Source organism: Gekko japonicus, unplaced genomic scaffold (genome assembly GCF_001447785.1).
Source record: "Gekko japonicus isolate JY-2015 unplaced genomic scaffold, Gekko_japonicus_V1.1 scaffold6, whole genome shotgun sequence".
NCBI lineage: Eukaryota > Metazoa > Chordata > Lepidosauria > Squamata > Gekkonidae > Gekko > Gekko japonicus.
In genome coordinates, this window is record NW_015166417.1 from 4,033,789 (window position 1) to 4,057,578 (window position 23,790).

General features: G+C 46.1%; 2 protein-coding genes across 4 annotated transcripts in view; one reads left to right on the forward strand and one right to left on the reverse strand.

Moving 5' to 3' along the window:
• Positions 1 to 13,557: 13,557 nt before the first annotated feature.
• EAF1 (ELL associated factor 1) lies at positions 13,558 to 22,990 on the reverse strand. Its single transcript, XM_015411542.1, has 6 exons — positions 22,855 to 22,990; positions 21,069 to 21,163; positions 18,147 to 18,283; positions 17,108 to 17,274; positions 15,137 to 15,355; positions 13,558 to 14,084 (listed from the first exon to the last, which is right to left on the reverse strand). The coding sequence occupies exons 1-6, from the start codon at positions 22,955 to 22,957 to the stop codon at positions 14,038 to 14,040; spliced, it is 768 nt and encodes a 255-aa protein (XP_015267028.1). The 5' UTR covers positions 22,958 to 22,990; the 3' UTR covers positions 13,558 to 14,037.
• An 83-nt stretch (positions 22,991 to 23,073) lies between these two features.
• The window catches only part of METTL6 (methyltransferase like 6), an 18,727-nt gene continuing 18,010 nt past the window's right edge, over positions 23,074 to 23,790 (forward strand). For all 3 annotated transcript variants that reach the window (XM_015411540.1, XM_015411538.1, XM_015411541.1), the window contains exon 1: positions 23,074 to 23,365. The gene's annotated coding sequence lies outside the window, so the exon portion shown is untranslated. The remainder of the gene's footprint in view (positions 23,366 to 23,790) is intronic.

Below are 23,790 nucleotides of genomic sequence, written 5' to 3' on the forward strand. Positions count from 1 at the left end.
GGCGGGCGGGCGGGCGGGCGGTCTGGCTCTCTCTCGCTCTCTCGCTGCCCCCCCGCCTCCCGCAGCCGCTCTTCTGCAGCCTGACATTGGTTCAGCGGCGGCTGCGTTGCCTTCTGTGTGGGTCACTCGGCGCCGGGTGTGGGTAAAAGCTGGATTGTGCCGGATCCTGCTGGATTTGCAGAGACCCACCCCCTCCTCCCCACAGCACGACCCTCCCCTCAAACCGCGGGCGCCGCCGCATCCACCTGCCCACCTGCTTGCGGAAAGGGCCCCTCCTTTCTCTAAAAGCGAAGGACGGGTCTCGGCACAGAAAGCCCCCCCCCCCTTAAATATTTTTGCGCGTGTTCTTGTGGCAGTCGGGCGGCCGATGGGCCTTGCCAGTGTTTGTGTCCAACTCCCTTTCCCCCTTCACCAAATGGGGGGCTCTCAACGCAGGAGCCGAGCTGGGCCTCTCTCCCGCTTCACCAAAAAACGACAGAGCAGCCGAGGGGATCAGAGGAGAGCAAGCCCATATCCTGGATCTGCAGTCTCGAGCCTGCCAAAACCCACCGATCTGGACTGGTCACACTCCCAAATTGAACTGCCTTGGAAGACTACAGGGCCTGGTCTTGATGCCTCTCAAAACTCCAGATGGAGCTATGTTCCACTGCAACACTAGACAATACTAGGCCCAGACTGCTTTTTCTTCCAGCTACTAGGAGCATTGACGTTTTAAAACAGACTGAGCGATTTTATGCATATTTATACATCAGGAAGTCCCACTGAGTTGAGTGGGATTTACTCCCAGTTAAATGCCCACAGAACTGCAGCCTTGATTCACAAATTGTGAGAGCATTCGAAGTACAAAAGCACTGCAAACATCCATTTCCCAGCAAGAGATGTATTTGTGTGTAGTTCATGGTAAGATATTCCACAAAGTAAGACCACCCATGGCAAAATAGCGTCTTAAAATGAGGCATCTCCTGTATCGGTTGGGCAGGATGAATGTGTGTGCAAAACTCCACAATCTATCACATTTCTATCCTGCTCTTCCTTGATATTCCTGAGATAGGATTGCCAACTCCAGGTTGGGAAATTCCTAGCAATGGGGTGTGGAGCCTTGGGAGGGCCGGATTTAGGAAGGGGAAGGACATCAGGGCATAATGCAGCACTGCAGGGCCTCCTGCTATGGCAGGCGATCTCTTGTGTAGCAGCTCCCATTGGCTGCCAGTACTCTGAGTGGTGGTGGTGGTGGTGGGGGTTGTTATTTTTTTTAAAAAACAACCCACTGGCATGCGCACAGCCCTAGGAAAACCCGGAAGTGACAGCACATCTCTTTAGGAGTCACCGGAAACTCTGTGGTTTTACCATAAAATTTCTAGCTATTCTAGAGTGACATGATGGTATTTCCAGTTTTCCCTGGAAGTGATGTCATGGTGCACATGATAGGAGCAGCCCCCTATTGTCCTCACTCCCCAAGCTCTCGCCAGTTTATTTATTGATTTGATTTATATCCCGCCCTCCCCGCCAAGGCAGGCTCAGGGTGGCTTACATAAATTTTGACAAGTCAAACAACAATTATAAATATAGCTCTAAAAACAAGACTTAAAGTGCTAGTATCAGTTTATACAGTGATGGGGAGGTAGTAATAGCAGCAGACATACTAAAAAATACAGTCAGCAGTTGTTATTGCAGTTTGGCAAAGTGCAGGCTATTGATGGTGGCATTGGGCACAGGGTTTTAGTTGCTAAATGCGGCTCCTTAACTTAAGGCCTGGTGGAAGAGCTCTGTTTTACAGGCCCTGCGGAAGTGTAAAAGGTCCCACAGGGCCCTAGTATCTTTTAGCTCGTTCCACCAGTGCAGAGCCACCACTGAAAAGGCCCTGGCCCTGGTTGCTGCTAGCCTGGCATCTTTAGGACCCGGGAGGGCCAGACGGTTTTGAGACCCCGACTGTGGTGCTCTCTGGGGAACATGTGGGGAAAGGCGGTCCCTCAGGTAGGTAGGCCTATGACCATAAAGGGCTTTAAAGGTAAGCACCAGCAGCTTGAAGCGAATCCAGTACGCTACAGGCAGCCAGTGCAATGCTTTTAGCACAGGCTGGATGTGCTCCCACATGGGGAGGCCCAATAGCATCCTGGCCGCTGAATTCTGCACCAGCTGAAGCTTCCGGATTTGGGACAAGGGCAGCCCCATGTAGAGAGTATTACAGTAGTCCAATATCGAGGTGACCATCACATGGATCACTGTCACCAAGTCATTGCGTTTGAGGAAGGGGACCAAGTGCCTAATCAGCCGAAGATGTTAAAAGGCTGACTTAGCAGTGGCTGCTACCTGGGCCTCCATCGTTAAGGAGGCATCCAAGAGCACTCCCAAGCTCCTTAACCTCTGGTGCCCCGTTGAAGGTCGGGAGTGGGATCCCTAACCCCGGACCACCCTGACTCAGGCACAGGACCTCCATCTTCGTTGGATTCAATTTCAGTCGGCTCAGTCTAAGAAGCAAATCAGCCACGGCCTTCAAAGCCAGGTCCAGATCTCCCAGACCAGAGTCAGACCGGCCACCCAACAACAGAGCTGGATGTCATCCGCGTATTGGTGACAACCCAGCCCATGCCCCTGGGCAATCTGAGCAAGGGGGCGCATGTAGATGTTAAATAACATCGGGTAAAGTATCGCCTCTTGGGGCACTCGGCAAACTAGTGGGTGCCTTTGGGACAACTGTTCCCCTAGTGCCACCCTTTGTCCCTGATCCTGTAGGAATGAGGAGAGCCATTGCAAGGCGGGCCCCTGAATCCCTGTGTTGGCGAGGCAGTGAATCAGTAGCTGATGGTCGACCATGCTGAACGCCGACAGGGCCAACAACAGCAACACTGCTGAACCAACACTGCTGAACCGCCCTGATCCAGATGCCTTCAAAGGTCATCTGTGAGGGCGACCAGTACTGTCTCCGTCCAATGGCCTGGTCGGAAGCCAGACTGGAAGGGATCTAATATGGAAGTGTCATCCAAAAAACCCTGCAGCTAATTTGTCACCACCCTCTCAATTAGTTTGCCCAAGTAGGGCAAATTCGAAACTGGCCAGTAGTTAGCATATTCGGCCAGATCCAAGGATGGTTTTTTTAAGAGGGGGTGTACCACTGCTTCCTTGAGTGCCCCAGGGAACAGTCCCTCGGAGAGGGACTTGTTGATAATGTCCCTTAGGGCACCTCGTAGCCCATCACAGTTGGCTTTAATTAGCCATGATGGGCATGGATCAAGGCTGCAGACAGTTTGGTGTACAGTTTAGAGTAATTTGCTGATTTCTTCTAGACTGATTGGACTGGAACAATCCAAAACCTGACCAAAAGACATGCATGGAGCTTCAAGTTCACTTACTGTCTCAACTGTGGCGGGGAGGTCATGGCAGAGTGACAAGATTTTATCTACGCAAAAGCCTCACAGCCAATGTCCATTTCCTTAGCATTTTATCTGCCCTGTGGCAGAGTAGTTAAGGACCGAATCATTCTAAATATTTGGGCTGGGCATGAGCTTGCAGACGCAATCATGGACGCATAGTACTCTATCTTAGTGGCTTTGACTGCGATCTCATAGGATCTCATAAACGTCCTACAAGATGCTCTTGTTGCTTCGTCGCAAGCACACTGCCACTCTCTCTCTAGCCGTCTAAGCCTTCACTTCATCATCAGCAGCTCCTGGGTAAGCCAAGGAGCCAGCCTAGAGCTAGGGTGCAGAGGGCGTCGGGGAGTGATCTCGTCAATGGCTGCCGAGAATTGGCCATGCCAATCCTCCACTAGCTCATCTAACGAGACGCCAGGGGGCATTGGATCCCATAGGGCCATCTGAAGCTGCAGAGGGTCCATTTGGCTCCACAGGCGAACTAAAATGTCCTCACCACCCAACCAGGGTAGGGGTGAAATATTCATGTGGGCCTTCAGGGCATTGTGGTCCAACCATGAAACTGCCATGGCCGTAATCCTGTCCACTGTAACCCCCGCCACGAAGATCAAATCAAAGGTGTGACTGGCTCAGTGAGTGGGGGCCGTTACATATTGGGAGAGTCCTAGTGCCACCATGGATGACACCAGGTCCACCGCCTGTGAGGAGGTCACATCATCAGCATGGACATTGAAGTCACCCAGGACTATCAGTCTAGGGAGCTCCAGTGCCCAGGCCTCCACGGCCTCCACCAGAGATGACAGGGTATCGGTTGGTGCGTTGGGTGGTCAGTACACTAACCATATAGCCAAACTCTCCCTGGCTTCCCACACAAAGCCAGCACACTCTATGCCTGTGAGCCTCAGCAGCGGGAGCGCCCTGAAGGAGTAAGCCTCCCGAATGAACAGAGCCACTCCTCCCCACCACCCCTTAGTCTACGGCTGCCAAATGCAGCCCGGGGGCGGGGAATCCCCCGTTTCGGAGCCCCGATTCCCGGCGCGCCGGAATCGGGGCCCGGGGGAAACCCCACCCCCGCGTGCGCGTCACCCGGAAGTTACGTCGCACGCTGGGGGCGGAGCCACGCCGTTTGAGGGGAAAACAAAGAGTTTTCCCCTCAAACGGCGTGGCCCCGCCCAGCGTGTGACGTCACTTCTGGGTGACGTCCTGGCGGCGCGCGCGCGCGCGCATCCCCCAGCAGCTCCAGGACCGGCCGGACGATCCTCCGCCGGTAAGAACTTCAGATTTGGCAACCCTACCTTAGTCCGGGATTGGTGGAGGACTGAGAACCCAGGTGGAGCCAACTGGGAAAGAGCTACAATCTCCCCATCTCAAACCCAGGTCTCAGTCATGCACGCCAAGTCCACATTCTGCTCCAGCAGGAAGTCCCGAAGGACCATGGTCTTATTATTTATGGACCTGGCACAGTCTGGTAACTTTAGCATAATGCCTGAGTCCACGCTCCAGAGCAGCCATTTTCTCCAGGGGAACTGATCTCTGTAGTCTGGAGATCAATTGTAATTCCAGGAGATCTCCACACACGCTCTCCTGGGGGTATGGGGACCCCCAGGCATTTCAGGCTGCTACGGAAGGGGTTGGGATGGAAAACTGTACTCCATGGGCGAAAGTAATTTCATCTGCCGAAACATTAGTCCTGATCCAAGCCTAGGCGACTATGGTTGTTGGCCACTCTCTACAAGTTCCTGCCCTTCGAAAGAGGAGGGAGCCATTTCTGTTCCCTTCCCCTGACATGTAGAGTCATTGAGGAATTTCACATTACCTTTTTAAACTCGTTTTGAAGCCGTTTTTGATCCATCATGGAGTAAACTGGTATAGGGCTGCCATTTCACACATGGCTTTCCCCATCCGGTAAAGAGCTGGATCTGAAGCGGTTTGCCATTTCAGACTGCATCGCTTTTTCCCTGCCGTTTTTCGCCCGCGCAGGCGATCTCCGGCGTTTTTTTTTTTTTTGAACGTTCACTTTATAGCGCTATAACACTCCAGGCATTCCAATGGCGTTGATATACTGCTGTTCCGTTATAGCATTATAGCTATAAAGCGAACGTTCCCCCCCCCCAAAAGAGCTGGAGATTGCCCGCGTGGGCGAAAAACGGCGGGAAAAAGCACATTGGAACCGGGAGAGGAAACTGAAGACTACTTGGAAGCAGTTGACAGGTAAAATGCTTCATCCCTGTTTCCTAAACGGGACAGAAGCGTTTGTGTCTGAAATTACAAATATATTCCGGTAGGGAACCGGTTCTAAAATGGTTCTGTCTGAAATGACAGACCAGAAACCGTTTGGGAACCGTTCCTCTTCCGGATTATATCATCTGTCTGAAATTCCTCTGTGTCTTCATTTTGAAAAATCTGAAAGGCCTCTGTTTTCACACTTAACCAGATGGGCGCAAGAAGAGCTCACTCAGTCCTTACAGTCCCCTGGAGTCTTCGGGGCCCTAGTTGGAGAAATGCTGACCTACAGCTGTCTATGGTTTAAAATCCTCTTGTCCTGCTTATGAGTGTCACCGTTCTTCTGAGGTCCTTGTGTGTGGCAGAGTATCCTCCCAGTCTTATCTCGAGGAAAACAGGCTCAGTTCCTTCAGGTTAGCAGACCGTTCATTCTAGGCACCTGAAAGCTCATGCAACAAAATCACCAAATGTTTTGTTATCTTTGTATTCGACAAAAGATCTGAACGGCATCGTTTTGAGTCTTTTATGGCGTTAGGCCTAGAGGACAAAGACAGCCCAATATCCAAAGGCCTCCTGCAATCTGAAACTTCAATTGATAACACTGCAACTGGAGAATCATAAAGAGCGTTTGGGTCTGAATGTGCTATTTCAGTAAAGAATGTCGAAATCCAGCTCTCCAGTGTGTAAGGTTCACTCATTAATCTGTAACGTAACAGTACTCCTGCCTTCATCTTACTTTTGTGACAAGGGTTGCCATTGCCAACATCACATAACTGACCTACCCGTCTGGCATTTGGGCTTCAGAGCACCAGCCGCTATTCACTAAACCAGATATAGACCTGTGTCACAGCCTTAACTCGCTTCACAGGGCAGTTGTGTCTCTCTGTGTTAAGTGCTGTCAAATTGCTTCCAACTTATGGCAACCCCATGAATTGACAGCCTCCAAAATGTCCTATCGTTAACAGCCTGGCTCAAGTTTTACTGTTCAGTTTTAATTTTTGGAAAATGGGAATGGTTTGCTCTGCATTGCCACAAGCTGGGGTTGTTGACCTCAGAGATGTATGGCTATCATACAACTGTGGCGTGTTTGTCCGGATTGAACTCAAGATTTTATTAGTCTTTCAGCTGGCAGGAGGTGAACCAATGCTGCCCATCCCCCTCATTCCATTCAAGATGATCCAGATCCAGATTTTATCCCCAAGAATCAAGCAGAAGCCAGAAAAAGGGTTGTCAGCTCTCTGCTCACAATTCCCAAGAGTATTTAGGGGGTGGAGACTGGGGGAGGGGATGGCATGAACGTCATGATGTCACTTGGCAGAGCTGGCGGAAGTGATGTCATGGCATCAGTGATGCTAGGGCATACCTTAGTCCTAGAGTGTCATTGATTCCATGGTGTCACTTTCACCCACTCAACCAAAAGTAGCATCACAGCACACACACCCCTTTTCCCCTCCCACTGCTCCACAGAGCAAGGGCAGGAGCTAGAACATGGAGACAGGAGTTTTTCTTTGGTGGCAGGCAACCTGGTAAGACTTGCTGGAAAGCATGTTGGCTGGTATGGACATTGGACACCATATTGGAGATAACATTTATTGATCTATATATCTTTACTTGGAAGTTCCTGCACCTAGTGCATAAGATTACATTCACAGTTTTACAGAGGTTCCGTCACTGTGATTTTAGTACAGGAAAACCAAAGTGATTTCTTTGTACATTTGTTACAATTTTAGCAATTTAAAATAAGTAAGTACGTATCTAATTTAATTTCTCAGTACTCTCATACACATGCAGATTATTTATGGGCTACAATTATTTCTCAGGTGGCTTTTCCCTCTCATGTAAAATACATTTTCATAATGCCACCAACTGAGTTGATTGCGTAGAGTGTCAGAATAAGTAATGCATTAATTGTTTTAAAAATATGCAGATGGCTTTGTTAGTTCTCTTTTCAGCTATGCAGATATTTTGAGTAAGATTCCACTTCTCCTTCTTGAGATGCAGATGAGTTCTGATGCTTAATTCTTCGTATGTAAATTTGGCTCAAGTGTATAGTCATGGCTGGGGAACTAGTTTCCATCAGAAACAAAAATATGCATGCACAGGGCAGTGTGTTTCCTTCTCTCTTCTACAGAACTCTTCTTCAGGCCGGGTGAAGGGTGGGGCTGGGATGAGCCTGAGGGGTTGTTTCAGGCCACTCTGGTCAGCATTTGATAGGATGAGTTGCAGAGTTAATAAGATTATGTGGTGGTTTCAACTTGCACCGTGACCAGGACAAGTTGGGTGGGGGGAGGGGGGATGGCAGCATCCATTTGAGAACAAAACAACCTGCTTTGAATCTCCAGCACCAAACAAAGCACACAGATCCCTTAAAAGACCTATGGTAAGGTTGCCAACCTCCAGGTGGTAGCTGGAGACCTTCTAGGATTACAACTCATCTCCAGGCAATAGAGATCAGCTCACCCCTCCCTCCTCAGGTTCCCACCCCCCCCCCCCCAAATTTCCAGGTATTTCTCAAGCTGGAGCTGGCAACCCTAGGCCTACAGCCAGAGGAATAAGGCGGTAGGCCTTTTATTATCACAGCAGCAGATTTAATCTGGTGGATTTTACCAGGGGCCTGATTTTCAACTGACCAAAGGCTGAGAAATTAGCTCCTTGCAGGGGCTCACTTGTACACAAAAGGCTGCTCAAAACGATGCATTGTAGTGGCACCGTTTGTTTGTTTGTTGCTCACATGTACGGGAGAGGTGGTATCTCAGTGGTAGAAAACAGGCCTTATATACAAAAGGTCCTAGGTTCCAGGTCTAGTATCTTAATTCCTAAGGATCTTTGTAGGAGGTCTGGGAAAGACTTAATGGAGCACCACAAGTTGAAGTCAGCACCAATGAGGAAGGAAGGAGGTAACAGGTGTGGTTGTGTACTCATTGTCATTCTCCCAGATTTTCCACCACCATTGTCCAGAGACAAGACAAGCTCCAGAGGCACTGGCCACCCCACCACTGGGGCTCATGTTGGTGCCAGACAGTGGTAGGACGAGAAGAGTTGATTGAGTGTGGCTCCGTCATAAGCCTCCCAGTTATGTGGCACTGCCACCCAGGCCCCAGGTAAGCTCCAGAGGCTCTGGCAGTGCTGCTGGGACTCATCTTACTGCCAGTGGGGCAGGAGGAGGCAACCTGGATGACTTACATGCATCATCACGTACCTGATCCACACCACTGCCCCAGTCCAAGTGGAACCCCTGTAGTGCTGGTAGCCAGAGGTCATTTCGGGGGGGAATGCGGGGGAACGCAGTTCCCCTGGGTGAGGTGCAGGGGGCGGGGCACATGACGAAGCCCCGCCCCCTGCTTCCAGCTGCCCCGCTTCCGGCCCTCATTCAGCCAGGAGGAGGCAGGAGAAGAGGGAGGGTAAGTTGCTTCCTCCCCGCCTCTCCCCACCCCTGCCTGCCTGGGGCCAGGGAGGGCCTTGGCGGGGCTTCCTCGCACTCCCGCTGGCCTTGCAGGCCCACCGCCGGGCCCCTGATGTCAGGGTGTGTGGCATATGCTAATGAGTTATGCTAATGAGTTCCCCTAGCTCTTTTTCTACGAAATGACCCCTGCTGGTAGCACTGTTGGTGCTTGTCTTGCTTCTATTAATGGCAGGAGGAAACGGACATAGTGTGGGAAAAATCTGGGACTGAGAAGAGAGCAGCTTGGCAACACTGAAGGAATGGTAGCTTACATGGAACTGGTCAAAAATTCAGGCAGGTAGAAGCATTGTTTTGGAGGGATGGTGACGGTGGTAGATATCTTCCATTTAGTGCACAGAAAAATGAATAGAATTTGTTCTACAGGTTTCATATCTTGTTAGATAAGTCTTACACTTACCCCCTCATGGATCACTGCCTTGTCGAGGCGAGGGGGCTTGCGTGGTTCGATGAGGCTGTGGGCTATGGAGGGCCATCCAAGACGGACAGGCCACAGCAGAGAACTCAGACCAAGCGTGATCCCCTAGAGAAGGAAATGGCAACCCACTCCAGTATTTTTGCCAAGAAAACCCCATGGACAGTAACAAAAGGCTAAAAGATATGACACCGGAAGATGAGCCCCTCAGGTCAGAAGGTGTCCAATATGCTACTGGGGAAGAGCAGAGGGCAAGTACAAGTAACCCAGTAAGAGTGAAGCGGCTGGGCCAAAGCCGAAGGGACGCTCAGTTGTGGATGTGTCTGATGGTGAAAGGAAAGTCCGATGCTGCAAAGAACAATACTGCATAGGAACCTGGAATGTAAGATCTATGAATCAACGTGTATTTATAGTTCGGATTCTTGGCTCCAATGCTTGCAGACCAGTTGGTCATAAGCAAATAAGAAAATTATACATACATATAACATACGTTCTTACAAATAAAAATACCTGGTAATAAAATCGCTATCACCAGGTATTTTTATAGATTGTAATATTGGATTGAATATATGTACATACAATTCTTCCTTTACTAAACATATTACCTAGGAAGACCAGGGTTGCTATGCGGAGGAAGGCAGTGGCAAACTATGTCTGCACCCTCTTACCTGGACCGTCCTGGGACTGGGGGTCACCATGAGTTGGTTGTGAGTTGATTCTTCTTCATCTTCTTTCCTTAGCCATCTTTCATGAATGTTCTAAAGTCTGAAAAAGCTATCTAGGTTAGCGGCCATTGCCGGATCTTGTGACATTCTATTCCTGAAGTCATTTCATAAAATAGTACTTCCTTTTGTTTATTCTGAACCTAGTACCAATTTAACTGCATGACACCACATTCTAATATTATGAGGAAGGAAAATATCAGAAAGAAATAAAGCACTCAATCTGTGCTTTATTTAAATAAATTTGAAAGAAAAAACCCTATTTTTTTACAAGTAATATATATATCTACATATACTTTACATAAATGTAAACATACGATATCCAAACAATAACAATGCAAATAAATCTGAGGCAGTTCCTCCAAAACAGTGTATTATAATCTGAGTTATGTGCCACTTCTGTCTAATGTAATGTTTAATTCCTTTGGCAGTTTTCAGTGATCAGTAGGATGGTATGTAAGTTACAAAAGCCAGGACATGTTCTTTGCAGCAAGACAGCCCGTTGTGAACCATCAAAAACACCAAAGGTTTTCTCCTGCCTTTTAGTGCATATTTCAATTTTTGAAGGCTATCGTATATATACTTTGGTAAGGCAAACCAAGATCCAAAGCAGTCTATACATATCATGTAAATTAAGAAAAAAATGGCATGTTTGGTTACTTTGTCTTCTGCTAGTCATGAGGTGGGCCGCTGACACTGAAGTCCCATCCTTTCAACAGTGAAAATCCAACATTCTCTAGTTTGAGATTTCACCAAATAGCAGCCATGTGCTCTCAGTCCTACCTTTACAACTTTAAGGACTAGCAAGATTTTTAAGATGCTGAATATCAAGTTCTGCATTTTTGCAGAGTCATGGGATACACATAGCCTTGTATATTTGTATAACTAGCCACGGAACTATCTGCAGCATGATATTAAAATGTATGGCTCAGTTCTCTCAGCATTTTATTGTAAAGCAAAATGTGACGAGTATTCACTATATTCTCCATCCTGATGATGTATGGTTGAAAACCACCAGCTTATTTCTGATTTAGGTGTTCGTCTCACAGAGCATTATTTAAAAACTAATTTTAAAATGTAGCTATATAATAAAGCAAAGCTGCATACAGAACTATCAATCAATTTAATCTAGGAAAATAATTTCTATTTTATTATCTTCTGCAGTGTTTCTCTTTACAAAACATACATATACCTATTAAATTAAAAAAGCCTAGATCACTTCCTTGACAGACGTCGATAACAGATGAGATTGAAGATTCCTCCTTTTTCTGTGTAATCTTGAAAATGTTAATTCTTGATTGGGTTTTTAGAGTCAGATTAGGAGAAACCTACTTCCTACCTGCCACAGCTGACCAGGAGCCAGTCACCAAGACCAGATTTGTTGGCACCAGTAGCTACTGGGCACCTAGATTGCACCCTTACCTTTTATTAAACATCATTTTGATTGATTTGATTTCCGCATTAGTACTCTGCTACTTATTGTAACAGCTGCACGACCCACTAGCCAATGAGTTCCACACAGTGCATCTTATAAAGGATACGGCGTGTGCTGGGTTGTGTCCTCTGCTGAACAAGCCAAATCACAGGTAAAAATTCACTGTGTAGAAGCAAAATCCAGTATGTGATCAGGTAGTTTTTGTTCTGCGACCTCTGTATGGGGAAATATCTTTCTTATTTGGAAGAACTCAGCGTTCCATTGTCACTTTCAACAGAGGTGAAGGAAAACAGGATGAATTTCTAACACAGGTGTCACCGGTGAGACAATTTTACATATTCCATTTGTCTACCAACGTGCACCCATGTAGCTATGCAACATGAAGCACACACTGGCTGGCATGTGTTTTTCTAATACATACAGGTAGCATATGTGTGTGCCTGTCATATGTGAAAACAGAGACAAGAAGTATGCAGAATGTCCTACATTTCTTAAAAATAATTTTTATGCCTTTGAGATTTGAACCAGAACCACCATATGAATCAAAAACCAGTACTGCCTAGTTGTAAGCCAAACTTTGTAAATGAGAGTAAAAACAGACACGATGTTGTTGGGTGATACATGATCACATTTTTTTTCTACAGCCAATTACAGCTATATCAGGTCTGGATTCTGACTGAGGCAATGTGGAAAGAGGGGGATGAACCCTTCAACCCCCACAAAACTGAGCAAATCAGAACTGGGATGCCGATGCCATTATAATTCTTTAAAGGGAAATGAAATGGGCAAAAGATTGATAACCCTCTTTCCCCATGTGTGTGTATTCTGAGAAGCAAAAACATAAGGGAGTAGAAGGGTTAAACCCATTCTCTGTGATTTGTCATGTCTAGCTTGACTCCTAAGTCCATAAAAGCTTCAAACTTATGGAAAACTTCACTGGCCTGCCTGCCCCATGCAAGTAACAGCCTAAGACAGGGGTGGCCAAACTGTGGCTTAGGAGCCACACGCAGCTCTTTCACACACACTGTGCAGCTCCCGACAGGATGGCTGGGGAAGCAAAGGAGAGGCATGCCTCCCCCATTGGTCTTCCCCTCCCTGGGTAGGCTTGAGGTGGGGGGGAAGCAGAGAAAGAAAGCAACTTTAACTTTAAATGTGTTCTCAACGCCCCCCCTTCCCCGGCTGGCTTTGTCTCTTTAAATCCCTTCTCCAAGCCAAGCCAGCTGGCGGCGAGGGTGGCTTGGAGGACACATTTAAAGTTGTTTTCGTTCCCCATCTATTTGCTTTCTTTCCACTTTCTTTCTATCCTTCTCCCCTCCCTCCCCATCTAAAGTTAAATGTGTTCTCCAAGCCCCGCCACACCGGCAGACTGGCTTGGCTCGGAGAAGGCATTTGTCTCTTTAATTTAATATGCAAATTTGCATATTTTCCAATTAAAACACGTGTATATGCCTTGTGGCTCTAAAACATCTGATGTTTATTCTATGTGGCTCTTACGTTAATCAAGTTTAGCCACCCCTGGCCTAAGAGAAGGGGGGAGGAAGCCAACTTGCTTTCAGTTTAAAAAAACCCCAAACTTCCTTGTCTGGAGGCAATTCTCACTTGCCAGGGTGACCAGGCACATGGCTATTCACAAGTCTGTGTTAACCTAAATGGGCAGCAGAGTGTATTAGTGTTATGCCCTCTTTTCAAATGCATACTTAAGTGCCTATTATAGACCTGCCTCAGAAACCCTCTACAGACAACTTTCTCCTTAAATTAGGAAATCAGGCCTGGCTTATACATGAAGCAGAATTAGGCGCTACAGTCTTGGGATGACACCATAGGCTGTAGTACTTCAGAAATCATGTGGGAAGAGAATAATATTTTAAAATATTCTCTCAGATTGAACAAACAAACAGCCCCCCCCACCCCCCCGGACTTCATGCAATAAGAAAATAACTCCTCAGGGACCGAAAACTAGCCCATCCTCCACGCAATGTTAATTTTGTATTTGTGGGGACTGTTTTTTAAACAGAAGAAGTGTTCAAAGACTGCAATAACCCCACCTTCTGTCCGAAATGACACAATCTGTTCTATGCACTCATCTCAGGCCCCTCCTTCCTGTCGATCCATCTTCATACTGGGAGTATATTGTGATAATCATCCTTATAGCTTTATAAAGTGTCAGCACATCAGAACACAGATTACTGTATCAGAGTAGTATATTCGTATCTATTTAAAACTTTAAAAGAATATACACAACATACACAATTTATACAAATGGTAAATCGAGTATTAGCCATTGTTTCGGAACGTTCTCAAAAGGTGACATGTTAGTTGATGCCACATTCATACGGCAGAGTCCCAAGCCAGATTCTTCATCAGTATTACTCTTGATGCACCTTGACACATCTGTAACAGGAAACCTTGGTCTAATCATCACTGTCACTTCCAGATTCACTCAACTGCAAGTCATTTCCTGTTTAGGGGGGGAAAGGGGGAAGTTAAATCACTTTCTGACTGTATTCTACGCTGAAGACTTTATTTGACCTCAAGCGAATTGAAGGAATGTTTGGACACAGAATGGACATGGAGAGCAACCAGTCTGCAGGGAGAAAACAGGCGTCACGTGTGATGTTCCCCACGGATTTCTCTTTAAAAGACTGCATTTGCTCCTTTGCAGACTTGGTCCAGCAACAGTCTGAAGGGGACAGCAGCTCCGGCTGTGCTCACTGTTGGCACCAGCTAGAAGAACTTGGACTGAACCTGCTCTGTGTTCATACTAGGTCAGGGAGAGCTGGGCTTGCCAGACAAATTGTGAAACTGTATCCCATAGTGAACTGGATTGTTTGGATTATGACACATGAGGCTCAATGGTGGTGTCGCCAGAACTTCTACAATAAGATTATTTACAACCTAAATGAAATAAATCCATCGCAACAAATAGGTTTTCGCCAGATGGACGTTAAATACACATTACAGCCAAATAAATGCATGTCACTGAAACCAACTCCATTACAGTTACGTAGAAAGATGGGACTTCAGAGTGGAGAAACAGCAGGTGGGTCGGAGAGTTCAGCACACTCTCACGCCCCCACCCCCCAAATTCTCTTCTCCCAAAGCAGCTTTTAACTTTAAAAAATAACAACCATTTCAGGTCTCAGTTCTACCTGTCTGTGTATAATGTAGTGCTCACCAACCTCTTCTTTAATGAGAGCTACTTCTGAGTAACGAAAAATATCCTGAGCCTAGTCCCCCCCAGCATGTTTTCAAGTTCTGTCCTGTCCTAGAAACAGAACACAAACTAAGAAGAGCACCAAAAATGAAGCTACCAGCGAAATAGCAGAGAAATATCCTTTAAAAAGAAAAAAGAAAGCCCAGAGCAGATCTTTCCCTGGGTCTCCTAGGGGGATGTACAAGCTGCTCTGCAGGGTCCAGTGAGCTACCAGTGGCTCACAAACTCCCAGTCAGAGACCCCTGTACTCAGGCCCTAAGAAAATCCCTGTCTTGAGAAGAAAACCTCTTACTTACTGAGAGTGTTCAAGGACTGATTGCTTCCTTGTGGCCTACTGGTGCCGTTGACAACAGCATTTTTGTTATTGTACTGCTGAGAAGGGGAAGGGTGCGCAGCCTCCTCGCCGCCGCTGCTGGAGGATTCATCATCACTCCCAGAGGAGCTCTCCGAATCTGACGAGCTGCTGCCGCTACTGCTGCTCATCTGCCCAATAATTTCGACTTCAGCTCTCAGCTCTAGAATGAAAGGACGGGGGTGGTTAGTAAGTTAACGTGCCTCCCATCAATGCATTATTTTGCAGATCATGAATACCTTCACAACTCTGGGGTATATTTGCAGATCCAGAAAAATCTAGGTCACACACTATAAATTGGTTCGATTGGGGCTACCTAATATCAACTGGAATGTATTATGCAGGGGAATTGTCCCTGTGACGCAAACAGATGGGCTTATAGCTGGGTATCTGCTTACCTACTCCGGTTGCAAACATTCCACTGCTAAGCAGATGCAGAATTTTCACATCTAAATATTAATATCTGGAAATTTGAAATATTATATCTACTTTTCTAGCATCTGCAGCTCAGATAAATGCAAGCTGGATTTCATTCTGCTTCAAGCATCTTCAAGAGGATTACTAGGGATAGCTTAATCTTTGTAAAAAGTAAAAGTCGTCCATCCTCTGTAATTTTATTTAATAATTTCCTCCATTTGTAGTCTATCTTTCTAGTTGTGGCTCAAGGTGGATTACTCAATTAGAAACAAAGTAAAATAAACAGTGTAAGGCACCCAACAAACAATGCCCTATTTAAAACTTCAGTACTGACTGCCAGAAGGAAGACAGGGGCATGTTAACAGCTCACGTTTGCAGCAATTAAAGGTTTTGGGTGGTGCACAACAGTTCCTTATAACTTAGCAGTTTATTTAAAATTACTGCAAGTTAACATCTACAGTAATTTATTATGATATTTGGAAAGAGGATCTTGAACGTAATTCTTTTTGAAAACCTTAGTGATCTATGCAGTTTTAAGTATTGTACAATTTTGCATTTTACAAGAAATTTTATATCTTATTATTTAGGTTGTGACAGAAATGCAGCCGCTTCTAAACATTCTTATTTCAAAATCGATTGTAATCATTGTGGCAGTGCCCCAGTTTGTGAAACAGTTTTAATAAGTATCAAACCTTAATACAGAAAAATTTACATTTACAGGCTATAAGTGTTGGTTACACTGCTCAATCTATAAAGCAGATGAAAGGGAACATTGCACTCGGTCAGCAAAGATTCAGAAGTGACGGCTCTTGACTCTCTGCGGATGGCGACAGAAATCATCTCAGGAAAGACATGAAGGGTACGTTATGTCAGCTCTGTTGTGATCTAGTGGCAGTCTGTCCAGTGAATTCCTTGTTCTAACAATTTATTTGGGTTAAGCATCATCACTGTGGCCAACAGTTTCTATTAAAATAGACCACATTTACAGTTTTCAAAGTATAAGGCTCAAAACTACAGAGGTTTGGATAGCTTATTGTTTTTAAAACACCTTCAATAAGGTACCTGGAAGGGAAGTTTATAAACAGAATTTAAAAAATCAACTATTTGAATGAGTGGTTGATAAATATTTGTCTAATTGCTCTGTGGATCATCAGAGGAACATCATTGAAGCGCTAGCAGCTTCACTGTCATCCTCCTTGCTAGGACTTCTAGGATATAAACTACAAAATGCAACTTGGACATCTCAATTTTTGCAGATTTTTTTTTTAGTTGCATAGGACTAACGCAAATTTTGAAAAGAATGATGTTGCACTATCATACTGAGGACCGAATGTTAGTGTCATAACCTTTTCTAAACACAAGATCCAAATAATAATTTTAAAACATAAACAGGATACATGGAATACTAAAAATGCTGCAACTTTAAAACCAATCAATTAAGTATTTATATCACGAAGTTACAAGATGGTACATAAAAAGAACAGTATGGCTGCCATACCTCTTTTAATGTCATCCAGCTGAGGCTCTGGTGAAGGGTTGTCTTTCAGCGGGGAAGTTTTGGGACCAGCCACGGGCTTTGGAGGAGTTCTGAACTGGGTGGAAGGCTGTGAGCCTCGGGCAGACTGCTGTTCTATGCGGGCCTGGATTTTGCTACTGCCTTCAGCTCTGAAACACACAGGTTGAATGCAGACAACAATGCCTTCCATGTATGTTCCTTCCCCACTGCCCATTTCTTAACCCCTTCCAAAATTTCTGTGAAATCTCAAAATCTAGAATTTTGCAAACTAACCACACTGGTGCACTTTTCCATAATTTATTCTGGAAGCAGAGTTTAGACAGATGGAGATGAGACAGATGGAGGGGTTGTCAGGAAGGCTGCACGGACGATCAGCAACAGGAGTTTTCCCCAACACAAGATTTAAATAAAGGCTTTCTCATTTGCCATTCCAGCACACTCACTTGCACGCTGACAGTGCCATCCTAAGCAGAGCTAAAACCTTTTCAGTCAGTGGGTCTAGAAAGGTGTAACTCTCCTTAGGATAAAACTGTTAGACCATCAAAAAATCAACAAGATCAATCCAGACACAGAAAAACTGTTTTAAATCCGACTGATTCTAATGACAATGCAACAGCTAAGCATTTGCTCAGATCTTCCAATGTAAGTGCTGAGGACTGTGCCTCAAGTAATTTAAAAAATCCACCCCTTCTGCAGTATGATTCAATTTCCAAATATGCAGAAAGAGAACATGGCACACCCTTTTCCTGACTGAATTACTTCAGACAGCAGATGACGCACTGCAGGCCTAACATTTCCCCTCGTTAAAAACTCCTTGCATGTGGAAAGCTAGCATACCAAGAAGGAAACAAAAGTAACCTTCCCTTGGATATTCTAGTATTTCATGTGAAGGGAGCCCCCCCCCCCCGGCCTTAACATGGATTTAAAGATGTGGTCTTCCACCCGCAATCTGAAGCAGTTTTGGAAGGGCTGTTTTTCATGCTTTAATTGGCCCCCAGGCATTCCCGTGAGCCATTTATACCTTGTCTTTTTGACTTGAATGCTGCTGCTTAGTTTTTCAAGCACATATTCTCCAGTATCATGATTGATGATCAGTACACAATCCTTTTGGTATGGTCTTTTATTTCCTTTGAACACAGTCATTGGAGGAGTAGAACCCTGGTGTTAGAGAAACACACAGATAATTTACAGGTTTAAATAGGTGCAGGTGTTTATGCCAAGAAAAAATGACTTCATGATTCCAGTGGGGTAGCTGTGTTGGTCTGCTGAAGCGAAAATAACCTTAAATGGCATTGTAAATATTAACCAAAGTATTTTGTGAGATAAGCTTTTGTGAAAACAGGCTCCAGCTTACAACTAGGGATGGGCACAAACCAGCTCACAAGCCAAAATTCAGCATGAACTTGGGCTGGTTCAGAGCTCCTGAACCGATGTTTGGGGAACGCGCCTTCCTCAAACATTTACCAGACTTTTGTTGAGTTTGGTTCGGCTCTTTGGGGACATTTAGACCTAACAACTGAGCAGCACAGGAGCTGTTAGATCCCCCTCCTTTCTCTGAGAAAGAGGGGACCAAACTCGCCAAATCGGATCAGTTCAGGTGGGGCCTGTCGGCATGCTTCGGGGTTCAGTTCAGGGGCCATCCCATTTTTTAGGTTTGTGCCCATCCCTGTTTGCAACACCATTAGTTCATTTTTTTTAAATTAAAATTTAAAAACACCATTAGTTCATAGGTTTACCACAAGACTCTCTGTTACTTTGACTGCATTTGGTTACAAATATTAATTTAAAGAAGCATAAACATTTATTAAATGCATATTAAACATCTCCAGTTGTTTTATACCGTAAGAGGTTTCACAATTCTACATTCAGTGCAATCCTAAGAACACTTTCCTGGGAGTAAGCTCAGTTGAATAGACCTTAGTAGGATTCTGAATAAACCTGTTTGGGATTGCTCTCTTTGTAATACAGGCACTGAACTATATATTAGTAGTTACTTGCTCCATCCATTAACACTGTCTAATTCAGTATTACATACACAGAGAACCAATATTAATATTTCTAGGTTATATAAGTGTAACACTGTGGATTTGGTCCTCTATTGGAATTTTTTTTGGGGGGGTATGTTGTCCCTGAGAGGGAGCTGTAGGAGAGTCCTGAGGGAAAAAAGAGGATTCTGAGGAGGAAAAAGGAAACAGAAGCCATCTGAATCTGAGGGCAGAGAACAGAGTGACCTGAGAAGGAGCCTAAGGAGGCTCCAGAGAGCTGCAGCCTCCAAAGATCTGCAGCAACAGAAAACACTTGAAGAGCAGCAGCACCACCACTACAGAGAGCCATGAAATGGCTGAAAATGTGCAAAATACATTGTGAAGCACATTAAGGACAACAGAATTTGCATTACAGCTGGACAAGTCAACTTTGCCAGGCAATGAATGTTTGCTTCTCACTTATGTGCGCTTTATAAAAGATGTTTGGCTCCAGAGTTGTAATTTGCAAGACAACTAAGAACAGATTCAAAAGGGAGTCGATATTTTGTGTTATTGAGCAATTCTTCAAAGACAAGGAAATTCCACTTACTAACATACTTGCTTGTGCAACTGATAGAGCATCACCAATGCCTGGTCGCTACTGTGGGTGTGTTGCTTACTTGAAAAAAGCAGTGCTAAATGTCTTTACCATTCACCGTGTCATTCACTGCAAACATTTGGTTGCAAAAAATCTCACTGATCACCTGCACAAGCCATTGCACATGGTCATTACTGCAGTGACTAAAATTAAGGCACTGACTAAAATTAAGGCTCATGTTTAAGAAATCATACCAAGATTGGTTACAGAAGGAAATTTCTGACTGTTATCCAGTATTACGGATAGTAGTTAAAAAATTCCTTGTTGCATTTTCAGCGTCACATTTGGTGAAACGAGGCTTTACTGTGGATATCGAACTTCTCTCCATGCAAAGAAATCAGCTCCAGGTTACTAAATGTGGTGATTTAAGATTCCTGCTAAGTGTAAACCAGACATCAAGACATCGAGAAAGTGGTATCACTTCATCAAGCCCAGCCATTGATTTAAAAATTTACTGAACAGAGAAGTAGTTATTAAATGCGATATCTAAGATTCTTCCTGAATGACTATCAGACTTTGAAAAGCTGGTATCACTGGATCATGTGAATCAATTTCATTGAATGAATTAAACTAAAAAGTTTTAATTAGATTTTGAATATATTGTTTTGAATTTTATTGTTATCTTCCTTAGTGGGTCATGCAAACTGCTGTTCTTCTGAATAATGCTTTTTTCCAAGTGTGTGTGTGAGTGTGTAGGGGGCACTGGGGATGAGTTCATGGAACCAAGGGAACATTGGCCTGAAATAAATTGGGAACCACTGGTCTACAGAATTACCGCATTCAGACTTTCTGATAAACCATGGTGTGTACAATGAACTCTGTTTAGTCTACCAGAGTAACAAGCAACAAATCCCAGCTTTCCCACCCCTTGCATTCTCTTTGCCTCCCAGCATAGATAACAGCCTTTCTGTACTATGGCCACATAGCCACAAGAAGTGTGCTACTCAACAAACTGTGGTTTGGAATTTAGATGTCACAACACAATGCACTAAGGCAAACTGAAATCAACAAACCATCTATGAAGTGCCAGTTTGGTACCAACTGGTGAACATTAATTTGTGTGACAATCTACAGTCAGACAACTGGAGTCTGATCCACCAGTTAATTGTGACATAACATATGAATACATCAAATGTGCCACAGAATAGGCTAACCTGTTCTTTCTCTCTTGATCACCTCTAGCTCTTGTAAGTTGTTGCTCTGTGCTTTTGAAGCATATAATATTTGGCCACAGATTTACAAATTCAGACCAAAAAATCATAAGAAGCAGAACTTAAATACAGAAAAGTAGACTCTGCACCTGGATGCAAAGTAAACTTACTGGGATATGGGGTAATGTAATTGTAACTTCATCCCCTTTACCGACTTGCAGCTCCCCCTCACAGGATGTGTCTATTGATGCTGGCTTGAAATCATCTAGAGAGAAATATTAAGAGGTATTAAATATGTTAATCATTTATTGGCATTTTTTGTATAAACTCACCACCACTTACTATTTACTACAGTGAATGTAAGGAAGAGCCAATGTGATACAATGATTGGAATGTCAAACTAGGACCACAGAGACTTGGGTTCAAACACCCCTCAACCATGAACTTCATTGGGTGCCTTGGGCCAATCATCCTGTGCCAAACTTGCTTTTTGCAGGGCTGTTGTGAGGATAAAATGAAGACGGGAAGACTATGTACACCATTTTGAGCTCTCTGGGGCAATAACAAGATAAAACCACAATGGATAGAATTTGAGTTGAGAATGAGTTACATACAGAACTGGGGACCAGGAACTAAACTCAGGGAGATAAGAGAAGGGAACTGAGGGTTTTGCTTCATGGATCCAGAAAGCCAATTTGCCTCTGATAATCAGGGCCGGCCCATAGCTATGGTGGGGCATTACGGGGCTCTGCCCCCTCAAATGTGAGCCATGCCCCACTACAGCTGCTGCCCCTCCCCTCCTGTGACATTAAAAGGACCCTCCAGCTGATTGGTGGGAGAATGTGGCCTGCTGATCAGCTGGAAGGCCCTTTAAATCTTGCAGCCACCCCTCTACCTCTCCTCCGCCAAGATTTAAATAGTCCTCCAGCTGATCCACAGACTCTTTAAATCTTGCAGGGAGATCGGTGGCTGCCAGGCGCATGCCTGCCCTGAACTCCAAGCGTTTAAGGGGAACCCTTTAAATGCTGTTTTTCTAATGGGGGCTGCCCGTGCCTGATCTCCAAGTGATGAAATTGTTGCTTGGAGTTCAGGGAAGGCGTGTAGCTGCCCCTCCCTCCTCCCCTGCTGCCCCACAAAATTTCCCATGCCCCACCGAACCAACATTGCTGGCTATGGGGCTGTTGATAATGCTCAGATTATCTGAACAAAAGCTACAAGAAGTACAAGAAAGCTACAAGAAGATTCATCAACTTTTCTTTGTTAACTGTGTATCCTTTAACAAAACCTGAGACACAGAAACTTTAGCAGGTAAATGCAGGCTTCTCAACAAACGTCCCCCCCCCCCGTACTAAACACAGTCATAACCAATGTTCCCTCTAAGCTGTAGAGTCCTGTGAGCAAAAATTCTACTTTGTGAGCTACTGGCATTAAAGTTGTGAGCAGGTGATTTGGCTACTGCATAAATTAGTGTGTTCTGGAGCCCTCCTTTTTTAGCCAAGACAAAAATCTGTGAGCCGGAGGCTAAAAAACTGTGAGCTAGCTCACACTAACTCAGCTTAGAGGGAACACTGGTCATAACCATAATTTCCCCCTGAAGCCCCCCCTCCCTGGGTTCTTTAAATCTGAATGTAAAGAAATGCTTCACCTGCTGTAATTCTGGGGGAAGAGGGCTGCTGTCAAAACCACATTTAACCTGAGTTTTAAAGCCATCCTTTCCCCCAAAGTGTTCAGGGCGGCATAAATAGTTCTCCTCTCCCCCCGTTTTATCTTCACAACAACACTGCGGGGTAGGGTAATATAAGAAAACCAACAACAGTAGAGCAGTCCCACGGCTTTGGATCACCCGGGTCTGAATCCTCTCGGGCTCCTCAAGCGGCGGGACGAGGCCGCGAGCCGGTGCCCGGCTTGGCCGCCTCGCCCAGCCCGAAGCGCGGCCCCCACCCACGGGCCACTCACAGCGGATGGTGTGGAAGGAGGCCTTGGGGTGCCGCTCGAAGCTCTCGCCCAGCTGCAGCGGGTGCTCTTCTTTGTCCAGCAGCGGGTTGGCCGAGCCGTTCATCGCCCCGCGAGCCGCCGCCGCCGCCGCCGCCGCCGCCACAACACCGACCGACCGGCCCGCCGGAGCCGCCCCCTGCCCCGCCTTCCTTCGCGTTCTCTTCCGGCCTGGGGCCGGCGTGCAACCGGCTAAGCGCTCCCCGTGGAGTAGGCCTCGAGAAGAGCCCGTCACCCGTCCGAGCTGAGGCCTTTCCGGGGAGGGAAAGGAAGGTTCCTCTTAGGCGCGGACGGGGTGCGAGTGAAGGACGGAAGCCGCCGGGCTGTTGCCTGCGCTCCGCACGGGTTTCCCTGGTGGTCTCTCCAGCAGCTCCCTCAAGCCCTGTGACTCGAGACGGTGGGGGTGAAATCGACCCTCTTCTGTGGGAGACGCATCCTTGGAGTCCTACACTGAGCGCAAGAACTGCTTCTTGAGGTAGTGTTATGTAGTGGGTAGCCGCATGGATGAACGACAGACAACGACGTGGTGCATAGCACGCTTTATTAGCACACAACAAAGACAAGAGAAAAACGGCTGGCAGGCCAACTATATACACACCTGGGGACCGCCCCTGGTCACCATTGGTGGGTTCAAATCTCCCGCCACGGATCCCATTGGTTCCCCAGAGGAGGGACTAGAATCCTAGTCCCTATTGTTGTTCGGACTGAAGCTAGGGCATATGCGCTGACCTCCGGTGGCGGTCCGCGGACACTACACCCCTCCCCCCATAGTCCGGACCTTGCCCTATGAAACATAGTCTTTCAGGTACGCTGGAGGCTGCCGTGCCCTTGCTGAGCGTCTGGGTCCCTGTGCTGGGGCCTCGGGAGGCCTGACCTCCGGGGCGGGTGCTGCCGGTGGCG